Here is a 21,078-nt window from a genome sequence, read left to right as displayed (position 1 = left end):
GAATATGAACTCCTCAAAGTTTAAAAAAAATCTTAATTTTACAAAGCAAATGGAAAATGTATACTTTGGTGAGCTGGGGTGTTGTTTTATTTTTTGAAAAGCAACTCAAAGATGATTAGGCAGTACAGTGAATGAAGGCTGCTAAGTGCACTGAACGGCTAGCACACGGCTTTTGTGACTTTTTATTTCTATGTGGGCTTTTTGGTTTTGGGTTTGTAAAGGTTTTAGTAGACCTTCAATTTGGATGGAGGAATGAACATTAATCTTTTGTTGCTGAGGGAAGTTCTTGGTAAGTATTATTTTCCTCAAAAAATTGACTTACAAGTATTAAAACCTAAGGCTGATAAGAGGGAGCAAAAAAATAAGCAGAGCTTCTATTAAAATTACAAGACAGAAAAAAAAAGGGAACTCCATTATATTTCAAAATCAAGGAATAAAATCTTAAAATGGTTGTCATGTTATAGTGGAATTAAGTGGTGTAGTGGGGAAAAACACTTCTGCTTACTTACAAGTTAGCTCTGTGATCTTGGGCAAGTCAGTTGCCTAGGCCATAAAATGAGAGCAATTAACTTAGATGATGTTTAAGATCCTCTCAGGTCTAAATTCCAAGATTCCAAATCAACCAATTTCATTAGAGAGAGGCCCTGAGAGAGCTCCTAATTTCTGCCCTCAGTTACAGAATTTTGAAGACCTTCTTTAATCTTATTTCCACCCCTCCCAACCCAATCACCTAAATGGCAAGGAATTCTCATATATATGAAAAAACAATAGTCATTATTCTTCCTCTCACGTGAAAGTGCTGTCCATTCTGTTCTCATCAGCAATTATACTTTGGGACCAGCTCTGCTTACCTGAATCAGAACAATGCTCAGTATTGATGCTCTTATTCAAATCAGAAAATATCTGAAGACAAACCCCCAAATAACAAATCTGATCTTAAAAAAGATCGCCTCTTCATTTTCTGAAGTAATTGATATTAAAGCTGATCAAGCCAAAAATCTGCTAAGAAAGCTCACTTTAAAAGACACCATTTTCACCATTTTATTTTTCAATGAACCCAGCACCCCTTGATGACAGAAGCTTTCAAATCTGCACAGTTAGTCCAGACAAATACGACTGCCATATGGTAGTTCTGTCCTGCTCTTTCTGTCCATCTTACACTAAAGCAAAAACACAGCAAATTTCGTATGTATTCACATATATAATTCACATGCGTAATTTCCTACAAAAATGAATAATGTTCAATGAAAATGTTTTCATTTTCTTCCACCATTTCTATTTCTAAGAAGGAGAGTTTCGGGGAGAGAGTAACAGAGGCGTGGAATTTTGAAATCTTCTGATGTTAATATCAAAACTGTTTTATTTTCTTATTCTGAAACCTGGCAAATTCTACCAAATTTTGTGAATTTTAAGTAATCCCTCCATTCTAACCCCTAGAGTGTAGCTATAAACTTTCAAACATTGACAATGATGCACGATGCAAATACACAGCCTGAACAATGTACTGAACAACTGCATAAATGTTTTTGTCATTCTTGTAATAAAGTACCAAACAATGAAGAGTAGCTTGGGAGTAACGGATAAAATTTCCTTCATAATAATACAGTAGCTTGTCAATGAAAGCCTATTATCTTAACAAATTAAAAAGCATATTAAGCAGGCAAGACCAGAGAAATTACTTACTTTTAAATAAAATACAAAGCACCAATAAAAATCTTTAATTCTTAGATTTTTATTTTTTCAATGTACTTTCTGAAGTACTGTCATGCTGGTCTATAATCCAGTATTTTACTTAAAGCTATTAAAAGGTAAGATCTCATATATTCTAAATTTTGAAACATTTTTCTTTGGGAAAGGTAAATCATTTCTTTCAGTGTGGAAAAGAATACATACAGCTAATACAAGTCAGACCAGTCATAACTCTACCTGCTCCTCATTATCTACAGGATACAACACAAATTTCTGAGGCCTTTCACTTTTGGATCCTAATCTATCTTTCCAGATAATACTATTTTCCAAATATCCTTTCAGAACTCAAAGCTTTTACATACAATTCTCTTACCTAAAATGTCTTTCTCCTGTGGCAAACTCTTTTCCATTCCTCAAGAGCTAACCCAAATATCACCACTCCATAAACATTCTGGCATTTCCGGCAGGGTTCATGGTTCTGTTCTTCAAGTTCCCAGAGTACTTTGTTCTTTTTATTTTAGCAACTACCTAGTTGTATTATAATTTATCATTTCCTATGTCTCTCTTTCCATTATACTAAGTTACTACAAAGGTATCTTTCTACACACAAAACAGCACAGTGGTAAACGAGAAGTGTTCAAGAAACAACTGGTGAATAAATTAATGTTCAGAATCTCTAAAAAGAATTACCCCTGGACAATGTAAGTTTTTAATTAAAAATAAAACTAAGATTCTTAAGCAGCTAGAGATGAAGGCTATATAATGTGAAAAGATGTTTCTCTTTAAAAATGTTTTACTAGGGGGAGGGTATAGCTTATGGTAGAGTGGGTGTTTAGCATGCAAGAGGTCCTGGGTTCAATCCTCAGTACCCAATATAAACAAATAAATTAACCTAATTACCTCCCCCAAGCAAAAACATAAAATAAAAAATGTTTAACTTTCTGTGGAGGATTACTATTTAAAAGGTATATGTGAACTGTAAGAACACTTTGGGGGGCAACTGAGGAAATCTGAATATGGGATGTATTTTGGGGTGGAGTGTGATAATGGTACTGTGTATGTATAGGAGAATGTCCATATTCTTAGGAATATAAACTGAGTATCTTAGGAAGAGTAGCATGATGTAACTTATTTTCAAATGATTCAGAAACACAGTTTGTACATACATACAAAGAGAGTGAAAAGGGAAGAAGTAAATACGGTAAAATGTTAACAACTAGTGAACAGAGCTGAAAGTATATGGTTATTTGTTGTACTGTTTTTTAAATTTTTCTAAGCTTCAAAAATTTTAAAAACAAAAGCATGGAGAGAAAGAGTTAATATGGGAAAATTAAACCAATGAATGAATTAAGATATCTGATATGAGTATGTATGTATATACAGTCCTGTGTGTGTGTGTGTGTACTTTCAAAGCAAAAACTGTTAGAAAAATATCCAACTAGTGCCCAGAACTCAAGGTTAGGTAGAGCTACCACACATTAAGAGAGTGCAAAGACCAGGCAGTCCTGGAATCTCAAAAGTAGAAGTCTCGGAACCTCCTTTCTGGCATAAAGCTATTAACCCCCCCAACCAAATACACTTCTAAAAAGAGTGTTATTAATATTTATTGAATAATATACCAGTTTTTAAAAGGACAAATACGATTTAATTCATCTGTTTTATTCTCAAAGTAATTTCAATTTTCTAAATCCTATTTCTATATATTCTACAACAATTAATCTCTTATCAAAGTTTCTGAAACCAGCTAAGCAAACTTTGATTCCTCAAAAGCCTGATGACCATGTCATAAGATGATCCTTTCTTAACTGCCATGTTACTCTCTCCCATATATTTTAAATGAACTAAAACATTTTATAACTTCAGTGCAAAGTCAACACTTCTCAAACCCACTCTGGAATAAGATGGAAATAAATGAATAAATATAAATAAATCCTCATTGTCCACAATTTATTTGTTCTCCATATATAAATCAAGATAATGCTCAGCTCAAGTGACGTGATAACCCAAGAACCCCAATAAGGAGTAACGGGCAGACAGATTTCAGCAGGATTTAGAGATTTAGATGATGTTTTAGCTCCTTTTGTTACAAGTGAGTTTTCATTACCATTTCTTAAAATAGTAACTATTGAGAAGATAATATAGCAATGTGAAAAATTCTCATGATAAAATGCAATTTTAAAACTTTATTCCAACTACAATTATGTATATACACCCACAATTTTTATTTTCTCTAAAGGTCAAATATACTCAAATCCTCATAGTGGGGATATAATGGAATTATGTAACATTTGGGGTTTTTGTTACTTTGTTCAGATAAGCTCTGCAACATATTACTTATCATTTAAATTAAAAAAAAAAAAAAACTAAAAAGGAATTTCTTAGATCAGATTCACTCATGTATCCCAGAGGCTCAGGCTTGGAAGGGAAACGAGCAGTCCTCTAACCAGTCTTCCCTGTCTAATATCCAATGTTCTCCAAAAACACTAAAAAGAAAAACAAAACCAAAAAACCCTCCTAATTATCTGTGCCACTCCTACTGTTCATATTGTCCCCATTTATTTATAAATCTGAAGAACTGAGCAATAAATTGTTTATGACTATGGCCTCAACTGATCTGTTTCGTTTACATTATTGGCACAGGGAATTCCAAACCAAAGCAGTAATTGTACTTTATACTGAACACTATCAAAATTAAATACTAAAACATCAATCAGAGCTTGAATTTGTATAACCACAATCTCCCAATGGGCTTCAAATGTTTTATAGAGATTGTCCCATTAGTTTTAAACACACATTTATTTATTTTGTCCATGAAATCTTCCCTAGAAGGTGTTAAGAGAATTCTTTGTACTTCATTATGCTTTCCTCAAAACTGTAATCCATCATAATCATGGAATCATGCACTTTGGTTAAGAATATATTCAACACAGTACAGTTCGTGCCACGTATTAACTGCTAAATGATCCTTTACAAGTTTGTGAACTTGTGTGATCATCCCCTAGATCTAAATGACAGTAATCATAACACCCTTTAAGGTAACCACAAGTAGCAAAAGATCAAACACTGTGTAAATAGCAGCAATCATTCTTCTAGGGATTAGGGAAAACATGAGAAAAATAATTTGGCAGCATCGATGAATTATGTGTTGTTTTCTGAATATTCTGGGGACAAGGGCCATTCTATTTTCAATTTTATTAAATTTCAGTGAAATATCTACTATGGTGTCTTTACTTGGTACTGTACTATATTATGAAACTGAGGGACAGAAGTTATACAACTACTTTACATCTCACTGTTAGTAAATTAAATATTTTTTGAAAAAGAATCAGAATTTGATATTTAGTTGTGATTCAGTGAAACAGTCACTAATGACATTGGCAGGGCAAGTTACTTTCCAGCATTCTAGAGAGAAGGTAATGTGACATACCTATTAGAACGAATACCCACTGCTCCCTCACTGTCTATCTGTAATAATTTATCTTTAAGCAAAATACCTTTCAGCTTAGCTTTTGCTTGAATTTTAAACTAAAACCAGTATTACAATTTCAACATAGACATAAGGCAAATTTTCTTTAAATATATACAACACTTACAAGTCAAACGGGAAAGACCAATAATTCATTTAAATAAAAATGACAAAGAATATGAATGACTTTAAAAAGTAAATATAAATAGCCCACAATATGAGAAGTATAATATCATTACTATGTTAGTATAACAACATTTCTGAGCACTGAATGTGAACTAGATATTGCGCTTTACAACTATTAATTCATTTAATTTTCAGTTTGCAGAAGTAGGTATCATCACTTCCGTTTTAAAAATGAAAACTTATAGGCTTAGACAAGCCACACTGAGAATAAGTCACTCAGTTGAGACTTAACTCTCAGCAAACTGGTTCCAGATCTCATGTTCGAGAGCACCAGTCAACTCCAGACTTCACTCAAATAATGTGAAATAATAATGTAAATTAAAACTGTGATGAGATACCATGATCTCCAAGGTGGAGAACAGTAACAAATATGTATTGCTCTTAAAAGGATACAGAAGAAATTGGTTACCTCTGGGAAAGGCCTCGAGGAGGCTAGGGAAAAGAAGTGAGGAGACTTACTTTTTCAACCCTCTGTAAGCTTCCAAAATAAAAATAACAATAATAGTTTGCAAGTACATGTTTAAGCTCTTTAAACATTTGAGACACTTTCACACAAATTCATATTTGTGTGAAATATTTGTGTGATATTTTTGTTTCCTCAACCACCCTGTGGGGCAAAGTGACTGGTTATGTTCTCAGCAAATGTTATCACACAGACCACTGTGAAGGCAGGTGTGGTTAAGTATTCTCCTTAAAAAAACAAACAAACAGACAAAACCCAGAAAACAACAGAAAAATTAACCACAGTGCTTTAAGTATTAAAAACCTGTTATGGGAAGAGGGTATGGCTCAGTGGTAGAGGGTATGCTTGGCATGCATAAGGTCCTGGGTTCAATCCCCAGTACCCCCATTAAAAAAAAAACCTAATTATCGCTCCACCACACAAAATAAATAAATAAAAAGAAACTGCCACTTTAAAAAAATAAAAAATTATTTTCTTAAAAAACCTGTTATAAAACAAAAATACAATAATAAAAAAAAATTTTTTTAAGCCATTGCTGTCTTACCAGAATTCATAAGTTTCCAAAGTTGATCTACCAAAGCTTCATTGCATAAGGGAGATTCCATGTTCTTAGTAAATGGTGGGTTTTTGGTCAACATGTTTAGAATCTTATGTCTGAAAAACAGAAAAAAATTAAATTTTTGCTAACCATTAAGTAAAAACATTTGAAAATTATCTGCAGTTTCTCCTTCCTATTTTATCATCTCTCTTAGATCTAGCTTTGTATTTAAGTTTAGTTTCATTTCAAAAGACATTATGTTGCATCCTAAATATTTACTACTGCTTTTTCACTAAAAAATTCTGGTGGGTCTGTTCTCTCTAAAAGCACTTTAGTATACAATGAGGTCTTCCAAAACCTGACTCTGTTTCCTAACCAACCTTTCCTATCCCACTTCTAAAATGAATACTTTACTCTTCTTAGAAAAGTTTACAAAAAGACTGGTCATTAAATATACAAATCTTAAAATGAGCCCCAAAAATCATACATACGCCAAGAATTTACATTTGAGATAATAAAATGAATATAAACTTCATAATTATAGTATCTTTGTAATGCCTGAAAATGTGCAGAAAATTTTAAATATGGAGATTGCAAAAAGGTTTCCTCAAAATAAGCTGAAGTTTAGAAGAATCAGTTAATAAAAGTATCCTCACAGAGGGTAACAGTTAAACTCCACTACTAGAAGTTTTTATCTTATGTGAGAGGCTACCGAACACATTACGGAGTCTTCTGAAAAATAGGACAATGTGACCAAAACAAAATCTGAAAAAGAAAATGCCCAATGCTATGAGTAGGAGACATCATAAAAAGAGAAAAGAGAAGGAAAAGGAGAGGCAAGGGAGCCATGGCAGTAGTCTAGCATTCAGTGAAGGGTACAAGCCAGGCCTAGGGCTAGGTCTGACCTCAGGGTAATGGAAGGCTTGGCCATAACAAGAAGTGTAGGTTGTAGTATTTGTTGAAGTTATTAGCAAGACCTTAGAGAAGATGAAACTGGGAAAGTTTTACATTTAGTTGTCAGTGGTAAGACAGCAAACTGGATTTATACTTGAGAAAAAATGGGAGGAAAGTAGAACCGCAAGGTGTAGTTTAAGTCACTTAACCCTTTGGGCTTTAATTTCATGTCTGTAAAACTGAAAGATGTGGACTCTCATTGTTAACACCTTTTGTGGTTTGAAATATTTAGACTGTCTGAAAGACTACTGAAAGGCTATGAGAACGAAACATGAAATGTGATTATAAGTGCAGTTTATAGATAATAACATGAAAGGGGATACATACTGTATGGATATTTCATACCCATATTTTTGTATCTTTATGAGTAAACACAATTCCTGTCCTTAAGGACCTCAAAATCTATTTGTAAGAATCAGTATTACGGGTAAATAATCTTTTAAAATGTGGATGAGTTTTTCTTTACAAGATGTTAATGTTGTTAAATTTTTAATTCGCATAAAGAAGAAAAGTTGTTTCTATCTGACTGCTTTCCCAAATACCCCAAATACCGAAGTGGCAGGGCCCAACTAATAAAACTTAATGGTATTTACTCAGATTGTTACAAACTCTTTACAGTTATGCCAATGAATTGTAAAGGATGCTCTGGGGATATCTCTGAAATTATAACTAAAAGAGCAATAATGATTATTACGTGTATTACTTTTAGCAAATTAAGCATTTTTTCGAAAGTTTTGTTTTTCTTTAAGGTTTAGATGATAGAAGAAAGGCTTTTTACAAGGAAGTATTTATAATTGACTAAACACTCAAAGCAATACTCAGAAGAGATTAAGTTTAAGGGAACAAAATGAGAATCTTACACTTAATTTTTAAAGATTTACATTAAAATTAAAACATCATATTAATTCCCTAAACAACTGACAGTTTTCTTGGTGGACTAATCCAACCCCATCGCCAGTCATTATCTGTTAGAAATGCAGTCAGTCAAATCAAAACCAAAAAAAAACATTTAAAATCTCTCTGGAGAAAAAGCACTGGATGTAAGTGTGTCCCTTGAGGAACTCATACATTGTGATCCTATGAATGTTTGATTACAACATGAGAAGATACTTCTATGTCATCTTTAAAATAATCCTACCCAATTTAAAGTAAATATAACTAATAAGTTCTTCCTATTAATGTAAAAAGTATACTCATGCTTGTATTTTCCAGAAATGACTGGAAAAAAATAATCCAAAATGTTAAAAATTATTGCTTCTGGTTGAAATAATTATATGCTATTTTTAAGTTTTCTTCTTAATGTGAGTTTGTATTTTTCCAAATCTGAATGAGCATTTTAAAGTTATTCTCGTGCTTGCTTCGGCAGCACATATACTAAAATTGGAATGATACAGAAAAGATTAGCGTGGCCCCTGAGCAAGGATGACATGCAAATTCGTGAAGCGTTAATATTTTTGTAGATACTGACAGGTATATATAGAATAGACAAATAAATTTATACTGTATAGCACAGGGAAATATATAGAAGATCCTGTGGTAGCTCATGGTGAAAAAGAACATGACAATGAACATATGTATGGTCATGTATGACTGAAAAATTGTGCTCTATGCTGGAAATTGACACAACATTGTAAACTGACTATAACTCAATAAGATAAAATTTAAAAATAAATAAATAAAGTTATTCTCATTGAAAGGACACTAATCTTCAAAAATGTAAATTTCATTTGTTTTAACAACAGCGCACCAACCAAAGTACACTTACTTAAATTCTTAAGATATCTAACACTCTGAAAATCTTCCATTGAGAGAAGACTATACAAGGAAAGCCGACAATCCTATTATTACATTTAAAACGTCAAACTCAAATAAAAAACTAAGAATTTTCCCAAACATGTATAAATAAACAACTTAAAGGTTTTTTCTATATACAGTTATTATAGAGATATAAATCACTTCTCTTTAACATATGAATTAAGTTAAACATACGTATGATTAGAGGGGAAAGAAATTTTTTTCTTCATTTTTTTAGAAGTTTTATTATCATTACTTTTTTAACATTTTTTATTGATTTATAATCATTTTACAATGTTGTGTCAAATTCCAGTCTAGAGCACAATTTTTCAGTTATACATGAACATACATATATTCATTGTCACATTTTTTTCTCTGTGAGCTACCATAAGATCTTGTGTATATTTCTCTGTGCTATACAGTATAATCTTGTTTATCTATTCTACAATTTTGAAATCCAGTCTATCCCTTCCCACCCTCTGCCCCCTTGGCAACCACAAGTTTGTATCCTATGTTTATGAGTCTATTTCTGTTTTGTATTTATGCTTTGTTTTTTTGTTTTTGTTTTTTTTAGATTCCACATATGAGCGGTCTCATATGGTATTTTTCTTTCTTTCTGTTTTACTTCACTTAGAATGACATTCTCCAGGAGCATCCATGTTGCTGCAAATGGCGTTATGTTGTTGGTTTTTATGGCTGAGTAGTATTTCACTGTATAAATATACCACTCTTCTTTATCCAGTCATCTGTTCATGGACATTTAGGCTGTTTCCATGTCTTGGCTATTGTAAATAGTGCTGCTATGAACATTGGGGTGCAGGTGTCTTTCTGAAGTAGGGTTCCTTCTGGATATATGCCCAGGAGTGGGATTCCTGGGTCATACGGTAAGTCTATTCCTAGTCTTTTGAGGAATCTCCATACTGTTTTCCACAGTGGCTGCACCAAACTGCATTCCCACCAGCAGTGTAGGAGGGGAGGGGAAAGAAATTATATCCAACCACTTTAACATGTATTTAACAAATCACGTGCAAAGTGTCATGCTATGTGCTAGACACACAGTGGCAAAAGAAGACACAGTCCCTGTCTTTTTAAAACTTTTATTACCGTGAGGGAGACAGCAATAATTAAAAAGTCAAACTATAAAATTAATACTTATACATGGGAAGTATTTGCATACTTGAGTAAAGGAACAACCCTAGGATTTCATGGGCCATTACGACCTGAGGGACCTGACCTAGTGCAGGGAGTCAAGAAAGCATCCTCATAGAAATGATGTTCAAGTTTAGCTCTAAAGTATAAAGGAGTAATTACAAGTAATTAGGTTTTTTTCCTCCAAATTTTAAGGTTTCATCCCTCGAGTTTTTTAGAGCTTTATCTAAATCTAAAATAATTAGTAACCCTGATTATACATAATATTAAAGACAGAAATTTTTTAAAATATTAAAAAAATGAATTCTTATTAAAGGCCAATTTACCTCTTTTAATGGGCTTTATTTTATTTTATGTTTATTTTATTTGTGTTGTTTTTTTTGTGAAGAGGGTGGTAATTAGGTTATTCTTGGAGGAGGTACTGGGGATTGAACTCAGAACCTCATGCCTGCTAAGCACACGCTCTACCACTTGAGCTATCACCTCCCCTCATTTTACTATCAGAAGTTTAGAAATCAACCAAAAGCCATAAAAATAAAATGCTGTGTTTGGGGCAGGAAAAGGAATGTCACTGATTTTTAAGAGAGACAGAAACAGAAACATTTACCTAAGATTAAGAATTCTATCCAATTAACACAGCAGAACATAGCTACTTGATGAGTTCAGAAAAAGTAACAGAACAGACTGGTGGTTGCCAGGAGCTAGATGGTGGCAAAATGGGTAAGGTGGGTTATAAAATAATAAGTCATGGGGAGGTAATTTATAGCAATGGTGACTACAGATAGTAATACTGTGTTGCATATTTGCAAGTTGCCAAGAGAGCAGATCTTAAAAGTTCTCATCGCAAGAAAAAAAAAAATTTGTTAACTATGTATAATGACAGATGTTAGTCAGACTTACGGTAATGATCATTTTCCAATATATACCAATATGGAGTCATGCTGTACATCTGAAACTAGTATGTCAATTATACCTCAATATGGAAGGAAGGAAGGGAAGGAGGAAGGGAGGAAGGGAAAAGGTAATCATGGGGACAAAGACAAAAGGAAAGAGTTCCTATTCAAAGTATAAAAAAACAGCAGAAGAAAACCACAAAAATGGAGATGGATGTCCCAAGATATCAAGTATTACACATACACAATGACTGCTAATGTGGTAACACTTCTACCCTGTGACCATTCACTGCCATTAAAGATTTTTTTAAGACATGTTGAATTTTTTTTAACTATGAGTGTAATTATGGGCTAGAGGATTCAAGTAAACTCTAAGAGGCTCCTTATTGGTGATATAAATGAATCACATTAATTATGAAATAAATATGCCAAATATAATCATGAAATACATCTTTAAATAGATTTTCAGTTCAGAATGTAAATAACAGTGCTCTTAAAATATAAATACTAACAGCTTCACATTTCAAAAGCAGCATTTAGATTATACAGTATATAATTTAGAAATATAACTTCAAATATTATGTATTATAATCTGCTAAAAATTATCTTCAAAACACAATTTCAAGATCTCAGAAATGTGTGCCTTAATGTTAATTATTGTTGTGAATTGAAAACATAAATGAATATATGATAAGCTTTATTTATACTGCATTTATTCTTTCTGTTCCTACTTGCTACCAGTAGCATCTTATTATAAACTTTCAAATGCATAAGCTCCATCAGATAAGAGATGATGCTGGATTTCTGCTATCTTCTTTTATATAAATATATACTTCTGAGTGGCTGATTCTAAGATTTTTGTCCATGTCAATCCTACCCTTAGTATACATCAATCACAAGGACAAATTATTTAAAATACAATTCAGATCATACGAATCAAGAGCTATGAAATATAAACAGCCAAACTTTGTACAAAGACTATTTATTTAATAAGCATCACTTGAAACAATGAAATATAAAGTGACTTAATCAGGACCTCACTACTACAACTAACCTGAAAACTATTGTTGTTCAAAGATGTTTCTCCGTTAGGGAGCCGAAATCTTCTTATGTGGATTCCTTCCACCCAGATGCATTTCAGTGAGATTAGAAGGCAGAGTTTATTTGTATGCCTTTTTAGAAGAAAACATCTGCCAACTGATGTATAAAGCTGAGCAAGACAATGTCTCTAGGTCTATGTTCTTATTTCTAGTTGGAATGCCTAAAATCTGTTACTTTCCAGCTTTCAAATTTCATTTCATGAAAACAAATTACTACAACAAATGAAAACAAATCTGAGTCTACTATATGTAAGGAAGACAAAAATGATAAAAATTTTAATCCTATTCGAAAAACTATAAATATCCTATTTTATAAAAGAAAGCAGTAGAAATAAAGGAAATGAAGAAGAGGATATAAAAATGAAGATAGTTACCATGTTAGGACTGAGATTTCTTTTATTTTCTCTTATTTTCTAAATTTTTAATAATGTTATATTACACTTTAATCCCAAATCCATTTATTAAAAATTAAAATTTTATGAGATTGAAGGTAACAAATGGGATACACCAAAACATCGCTCTTATTTTCTTTTAAAATAGATTAAATCAATTGAAATGAAGGTTTTATGATTTTTGATAAAAAATGGACTCCTCCATGTGCACTAAAAACTGTTACATAAGCTTTTCTTTAAGTTACAATAGAAATCATATGTAAAATTAAAGGAATAACCTTTAGTAACAATATATTACTTAAAATGTCTTTCCAAAGGTAAATCAAAGAAAAAAGGATGTGAATGAATGGATAATGTAATCCTATATTTTCAAAAATTAGGACTTCTTCCATGTATAATCTGAAATTATTTACTTTAGGATTTATAAAAACAAAATACTACAGCATAAAAAAACTAACCTTACATAGGGTACAGGGTCATTCTGAATCATATTAAGTAGCCATTGCAGTTCTTCATAACTCCTGTCCACTGAAAATCAGGAAATATATTTGTTATTACTTATAACAAATTAAACAACAAGTGACAAACGGAGTTTACATTTAATATCTAGGCTCTGCCTTAGCCAGATTTCCAATCAGAGTCAAAGGCTGTACATTTTTTAATGTAATAGGCCACTTTGCAAATTTTGCAAGTATTGTGCAAACAGGACCAAGAGCATATGTTCTTCTAAGGCTCAAATCAACAGCATATACAACATAAAACAAATTGTAATTTATTAAGAGCCCTAAATTAGAGATGATTAACTCTAAATGGACAAAATGTGTTTAAATAAATTGTTCTTCTAGATGTTTAAATCAAATTATAGAGAGGTTTGATACCTAAAGGTATCTCAATTATATCACACAGGATGGTAAACTGTTTTTGCCCAAGTGGTTTCTTTCATTTAAGACTAAAGAGCAGCTTTAACTTTTCCACATAACATAAAAAACAATTGCAAAATTAGTGTTAAAAATATAATTGACTTTAACAAAATGACTCATTAGCTATTTCCGCTTACCTTTTCAAACAAGTATTGCTTTTCTGATTTGAAAAGCTTTATTTTCAGAATTTTATTTCTAGTATTTTCCATTTTTTCATTTTCTAATGAACTGGATTCATGGTTCACATTTAAACATGTCTCAAATAAATTATACTTATTAATTTAGCATTCTTTTGGAAATCACAATATTAGCATTCTATTTGATTTCAGGAAGTACTTATTTATGAAATCTTTATATTTCTGTGACAGTGAACACCATTCATATACCGTGGCTGGAAATAATGGCATATTTGGTGGATCTCAAGATTTCTAGATTTCATAAATTAGATTACATTTTTTTCTTGCTAAAACACATGAAAAAATATCACTTTTTTCACCAGCACTTTTTAAAAGAAAGAATATTTTAACCGTCAACAAAAAAGAACAAATGACAGTCCTTTTTGAACTTGGGCCAACATATATAATATATACACTGTATCATTCTTGCCATTTTATAATATCTTACTAGTAGCAATATTTTTATTGAAATAAAACAATAAAATAAAACATTTTTTGGCTTTATGTTTTTATCAACTTCACGAAGCCTTGCCTAATCCCTTCCTGAAGCTCTTACTTACGTCTCTTGCTCTACTTTCACAGGTAAAATTTTTGACAGGTGCAAAATGTTTCTTGAATCCTTGCATCATTAGAAATCACCTCCAAATCCTCTATTTTTTAAGATAACACGTAATTAAAGCTACAGAATGATACACTGACTTTTCGGAAAGGCCCAAAACATCTATAATTTTATTGTTTTCCCTCGTTTACTAATTCTTATATGAATTCTACATTTATCAAAAATTCTAAATCAGTGTCAAGAATTTAAAATTAAAAATCTGTATTGCACATATGAAAACTTTAATTAAACAGTAAATGATAAACATTTTCTAAAATAATGAGCATATATTTCTAAAGCATTACCTTTAGTATAATCAACCACTGCTTCCAAAGCTGCTATCCTAATGTCCACAAAGTGGCCATATTCTGCGTAAGATTTAAAAAGAGCTGGATCACTTGGCACATGTCCATTCTTCTGAAGCACTCGTATAGCTCTCAAACAACTAGGAAAATAGTATTTACAGTTAAACACTTTTTTTGTTAAAGCATCTTCAATTACACTGGCTTCCTAGGCATTAGAAATTAACCTGTAACAGTAAATTGAAAAACTGGTATTATTTGAATCCACTTTTTAATTTTTTAACATTCAATTTTTGTAATGGCCATAAGAAACCCTATTAAAAGGAAACAAGTTTCAAAACTTGTTTGGAAATCCAATTTAAAGTATCATTACATTTACTAAAGAAATATACTTCAGAAAAATATATTCAGTATAAAACATAATTTAAAGTATTTTCTCTAAGAGTTTTAGTAATATTTACTTACTAATATATATAGAAAGTTAAAAGTGTTCATAATGTTTGAATCAGTAAATAAACTTTTTTTCAGCAGAAACAAAAATTTCCTAAAAAAATAGAACTTGTTGATAGCCATAAACAAAGAAGTTGAGAGAAGCAAAAAATCTTAAAAGAAGCCTCACTATAGAGGGATGTTTAAACTATATCCAATGGGATAAAAGATTATGCAGGCATCAAATATACTGCTTATGAAAAATTTCTGATGATATGAGGAAGTCTTTATGATTTAAGCAGAATACAAAGACTATAAATAGAATATATTTCAAATAATTTTAAAAGTTATATAGTTACCAGAGCAAAAAAAAAACTTAGAACGTCATTCCCCAAAATACCAATAATTTACCCACAGATTATAGAATCACATAGGATTTAATTTTCTCGTTTTACTTTATTATATTTCCCAATTTTCTGTGAAAATAAATTTATTCTTAATTATTAAAACAAATAACTTAAAAAAATGTAAAGAATCATCATACCTGACAGTGATGGTATGTCTATAACTTGGAAGAAGTTTTTCCATATTCAAAAACCTAGTGATTTCTTCAAGAATGAGTCGCACATCTGGATTTAAGTTATCCAAAGTTCGAACTTCATTATTCACACTGACTGCAGGCGTAACAGAGTTGGCAAGGGCATCAATCATTTCTGCACGATAATAGTTATCTGAAAACTAAGCCAAAAAATAATTACAAAACAACAAAATTCATACTTCTATTCAAAAATTAATAAAAAAAATATGTAACTTTAAAATATAATTTATCTGAAAATATAAGCAAGTTCACAGGTAAATATTCAATTCTGTCCCTGCAGAGAGTCACACGTCAGAGAAAGAAGTGAAAGAGATTTACTAATTATTAATTAGTAATACATTAGTTTACTTAATAAATGTTTACTGTATGTAAGGCATTCTTACAGTAATATAGCCAGATTCCTCTAAAAGGAAAACCACAGTCCACAAATCCTACCGGTAATACAGAGCTTCTAATCAGCAATTCTAGTGCTCTCCTCTCATCTAAAACACAACCAAGGGTCACCAGATATTTGAAGAAAGTATCGACATAAACAGAGACCAGAACAAAGGGGAAAAAGTAACTTGGAGGAAATAAGAGTATGCAAGGAAAAGAAAACCAGTAGAGGAAAAAATTATCATAAATATTGTCTGAGAAATAACCAATATGACTTTCAACAATATAACATATTTTTCAAAGAGAGAAATAGGCAGAGAATAAGAATCAAAATTAAGTTGGAATATGAAATTGAAAAAAAATCTGAAATTTTGAGGAAAAAAAAAGATAAAAAACAGGAAGTAAAGCACAAGGAAATTGGAGGGCTCGTGTAGAAGACATAACATACAAATAACAGCAGTTCTAGTAAAAGAAGCAGAGAAAATGGAGAAAACCATACCAAAAAAACCAAAAACCAAAAACCAGAAAAATTCCTAAATCCATACCCTAGTCAATTCCCAGAGAAGCGATTTACTGAAAGCAATCTGGGTGTGGCTTGATTTAAAACTCAGCAAAATCAGATGCTCTAGCCTAGAAATTTGAACATGGAGCAAACACATTAATTAATTCTATCAGCAGTGTAGGAAGTATGTTGTGGCCACACAAACTGCCAGGGGACAGAGGAAGAATTCCTGCCCCCTTTTAACTTTCATCGTGGAGCCAGATTTCATATTGACACAAATACTGTCAGAGTCCCTAAACATCCCCATGTTCAAATACTGGGTAGGAGAAAAAAGTAAGGCACATAAAAACAAACAAAACCAAAGTACTCCACAAGTACCAAATACTGCAGAAGTATTCACTATGGATGAAGTTCTGTTTTCAAATTGTCCTAATGACTAAAAAATTTACCTCTGTAACTTCAATCTTTTCTCTATGGTTTCTGAAGTTTGTTTCACCTCTTAGAAAGGCCATTTGTATTTAGAGATTATTTAAATTAAGTGTACAGTTTTATTCCAAATATTTTTATAGTTTCATTGTTACCTCTGATAACTACTTTGCTAACAAAGCAAGAGCCCATTTACTTAGCTGTTGGTTCTGATCTAAGTATTCAGAGCGCAGGAAGAACTCAAGTACCATGGACTCAACAGTAATTTTACAGTCTAAATATTTCTTTGAAAAGCAAAATATCATTGGTTAGTTTTATAACATTAAGGTATCTTACCTTATTTTTCCTGTTGTCATTGTACTTGATTAAATCTAAAATAAACGTTAAGACTTCTTTGGGACAAAGGTTATGAACATCTCTCAATAAAGCCATTGCAACTGGCATAGTCTACAAAAAAAAATTTTTTTTTTAATTTTCCTTACTACAATTCAATGAAGCATATGTTGAAAAAGGGTTATTCTGGGGCTGACATAAGTATTTGAATGGAGCCATATTCCCCTGACTCCTACCCCCTCCCACTGGAAACATGTCTAAACATTCTAACAAAAGAGAAGAGCCGGGTAGGAAACCAAGAGACAGCTGCATAACTGGATACACTCTGTAGCCCATTTGTCAGAGAAAGTATATGTAATATAAATTTAGTTCTGTGTTTTACAGAGGAAAAGGTGTGGGCTTTAATACTAGATAGACCATTATTCAACTTCTACTCCACTATCTACTAAGATGGATTATTTTAGCTAATTGCCAAGTGCGCAGGAGCCTAGTTTCCTCATATCTGTTTTCAGGATTAAAAGATACAGTAGTGGCTGGAGGCACATGGCAGGCAGTAGAGTTCAATCATCAGTCTAAGAAAACACTGATACTCCAGTACCACCCCATTCTCAGCCTAAGAGAAAATGGTAAATTATCTAAAATCCAGCCTTTCTCAGATTTTCACAGGCAACTTTTCTAAGGAGGTGGAAGCCTCACTCATACAGTGGTAACCTCTACAAATAAAACAAAGCTATTCAAATTCAAGACAGAACTACAAATGAAGAGACATCACAGTCTCCAGTATACAGAGAGGTTTGGACTATCCCCTCTTCTGATTCAAAATCACTACGCCCTCTAAAATGAGGGACAAAAAGTAGCATGGCTCCTTTCTTTCCTTTAACGACCAGAAGCAATGGGATGGTCAGTGTTACAGTAGTCAGTATTAATGCTGTAAGCACTGAGAGAAAGGCTCTTTTCCATAGAAATAGGACTCAAGTTTGATTTAAGCACTAATCTCCCTCTTTTCTGCTGTTAGAGGTGTTATGTGAAAGGTGAACTTGTCTAAAAGTACTGCTTTTCCAATTTTTTGAAGTGCAGCCCACAGTAAGAAATATACTTCTACGCCAACCTAACACACACAAACACATTTAAATATTATGTATATAAACTAAAAACTACAACAAAAAAACCTTGTATCTACCCTAACTTTTTTACATGTGTTGCATTTTTTACATGTGTTTACATGTGTTGCTATTTTCTTTCATTTAAAAAAACAACAAAAGCTTCCAAATTGGTTTCATGATCCCCTCACTGATGGGTCACAACTCCCAACCAGCAAATTGACCTAAGGTATCTGGAACAATGGCACGATGAAGGGGACAGATTCAACAGACACCGAAATCAACTTGCTTCCAGACCATAAAGTAGTGAAATGGCTACAGAGAGCTGAGCCATGTGGTTAAGTACTATCAAATGCTCAGACCCAAAAATTAAATAACAGGATACCTCAGACTTCTTTCATCACACCAGGCTTCCCTCAAACCTGGATCTCCTGAGTCTGTTCTGCTGAAGAAATTCACTTTAAATGCATCATGATATCCACTCTCAGCACGTGCCCCAAAGTTGTGGGGGGCTCCTTTCACTTTCCCCTCCCTCCTATGTAAATCTAACTTTGCTTCACATCCCCCTCAACATCTATCATTTCATTTACTTTTAATCTGCTTTCTACCTGCTTCAGAAAAAGGAATGTTCTTATCTTTTCTAAAATTAACCTCCCAGCTGTGTCCTGCCCACTACTAATAATTACAGAATTTGCTCTATCTTATCGCTTTTATATTTACTTGCTCCCACTTGAGTATTCCATCTTTCTCTGTGCCAAACATGCCAAGAGTCTTCTCTCCCTCTATACAAAACAAAATCGACTAAAATGTCCTTTTCTAAGCCTTGCTTTATGCTTAACATGTTGTCTCCTTTCTCGTGCTCTTCAATACCAAAAACATGAAAGAACAGGCTTCATAAGATTTTTATACTTCAACTTTACTCCTACTTCTAGTTCAATGTAGTTAATCTGATATCTGCCTTCATTATTATTAAATTACTCAAAATATTTTACAAATGATTCCCAAATTACCAAAACTCTAACACCTGCCATTCCCACATCCCTTTCTAAAACAGTGACCCTTCACATCACCACTTTCGAAATTACCATTTATAAAAAACTTTATGTGATAAATATAGTATAAAACACTTCACATGCTTGATATTATTTAATCCTAAAAAAAAAAAAGATTAATTTTACAATTCAGTAAACTAAGGCTTGGAAAGTTAAACTTGTCCTCACACAAACTGTGAGTGAGCAGGAGAGCTGGGACTGAAACTGGAGCTTGTGCCGCATTGTCTCTGACTCAGAAATGCTGTCCACATTCTACAAGGACTGCCAACAGAAGGTCTTAGCCATACCTCCATCCCCCATGTAACCAACCCAAAAGTCAAATTATCCACCTCTTTTTCCTTTAGTATTACCGTAGACAGTGACTTATTTGCACACAGTTCATAAAATCAATGAACAATCAAAACCTTTGGAAAAAAAGAAAAAAACTTTGCATTTTAGAAGCAAGAAGAGAACAAAGATAAAATCATATATAAGAAAGTAAATATACTTATTATTTAAAGAGCCCTCAAGTTAACTGAGATACACAGATTTTGGCATAAAACAATCAGAAGAAAACTAGAAGGTAAACTGTACCTTCTGTAGAAAGTAACTTTGAAAGCTCATGAAGTTGTTTGTTTTCACAATGTTTGGACAAGTTTTACAACAAAACATTCTAGTAAAGAGTGACTTCATGGCTGGTGGTCCTGTCCATGTGCTCACCATTGAATTTGCAATCTGTAAATAATTAGAAAATGAAGTAATTTCCATCACCAGGGTAAAAATATTTTTAAATAAATGAAATAGCTTCCTAAAAGTTATCAATACAACTGGATTTATTTTCAACCACTTCAATTCTCAGGAATACATTTTAGCTTCTTATTATCATTTCTAAGAACATATATAAACTCATATACAAACTTAAAAAGTTCTTACATACATTTGCAACTATTTGCTACAAGTTTAATTTCTAAATGGGAGCATTCTTTTTATGTTTTAAAAAACACATTTGCAAAAGGCTTCTACTCTGAATAAGTCTGTCTTTCTGCATTCAGGAAGATATAGTTCTAACCTTTTAAATTTATCAGATATAGAAACATCATCATGAATTTTAAATAAGGCTTTTGAATCTACTCTAATTGAAAAATAAGCCAAGTCCAGTGCTACCACTCAAGTCTGTAGGAATGCTTTAGAAGAAACTATATCTTGCTACTGATACTTTTAGTGTATATAAAAATCATGTCTGAAAAGAATGAAATTATAATTAACTTTAAATAACATAGTCTATAATTTTATGGATCTGCTAAGAATTTGGCATTCATGAATCACAAAGATCTTTATAGAAGCAATGAAATTATACCTTTAGCGGATGCTTATCAAGGAAAATCATGTTCCCCTCATATGTTAGAGTAGATGTAGGAATTTAACTACTCACTAGCTACCATGAAAGCTAAAACAAATCTAAACGATCATAATCTGCTGAAATGTTGGACAACGGGATTTAGCAGTAAGGAAGGCACGAGTCACTACATGAAAATGAATCGGTTATCAAAATGCTTTTTAAATACCCAGAACCCAGTAGTTCTGGCCGAATTTTTCTCTGCGGTTTCTGGTTTTCATTTGTTCTATCTTCAGTTTGTTTGTTTGTTTTGTTTCATTTTTGCATC

General features: G+C 32.3%; 1 protein-coding gene and 2 non-coding genes across 8 annotated transcripts in view; 2 read left to right on the top strand and 1 right to left on the bottom strand.

The window, feature by feature from the left end:
• Positions 1–21,078, bottom strand: part of TAF2 (TATA-box binding protein associated factor 2) — a 77,005-nt gene that overhangs the window by 21,546 nt on the left and 34,381 nt on the right. For 5 of the 6 annotated variants that reach the window (XM_014560706.2, XM_014560709.2, XM_032468111.1 and 2 more), the window contains 6 exons: positions 20,009–20,149; positions 17,287–17,397; positions 15,594–15,787; positions 14,624–14,763; positions 13,083–13,152; positions 6,349–6,458 (listed from right to left, as the gene is read on the bottom strand). In XM_014560706.2, coding sequence (XP_014416192.1) covers positions 6,349–6,458; positions 13,083–13,152; positions 14,624–14,763; positions 15,594–15,787; positions 17,287–17,397; positions 20,009–20,149 — 766 coding nt within the window. Of the gene's footprint in view, positions 1–3,076; positions 4,173–6,348; positions 6,459–13,082; positions 13,153–14,623; positions 14,764–15,593; positions 15,788–17,286; positions 17,398–20,008; positions 20,150–21,078 lie in introns of those variants that run through there. The other variant, XM_032468113.1, reaches the window with a different exon arrangement.
• On the top strand, positions 6,120–6,191 carry TRNAA-GGC. The gene has a single exon. It is a non-coding gene; the product is annotated as a tRNA-Ala (tRNA).
• Positions 8,647–8,753, top strand: LOC116659920. The gene has a single exon (XR_004315293.1). It is a non-coding gene; the product is annotated as a U6 spliceosomal RNA (small nuclear RNA).

This window comes from Camelus ferus, chromosome 25, assembly GCF_009834535.1.
Source record: "Camelus ferus isolate YT-003-E chromosome 25, BCGSAC_Cfer_1.0, whole genome shotgun sequence".
Taxonomy (NCBI): Eukaryota; Metazoa; Chordata; class Mammalia; order Artiodactyla; family Camelidae; genus Camelus; species Camelus ferus.
The sequence above is the reverse complement of the archived record's forward strand: the minus strand, read 5'-3'. Positions and strand labels throughout refer to the sequence as shown.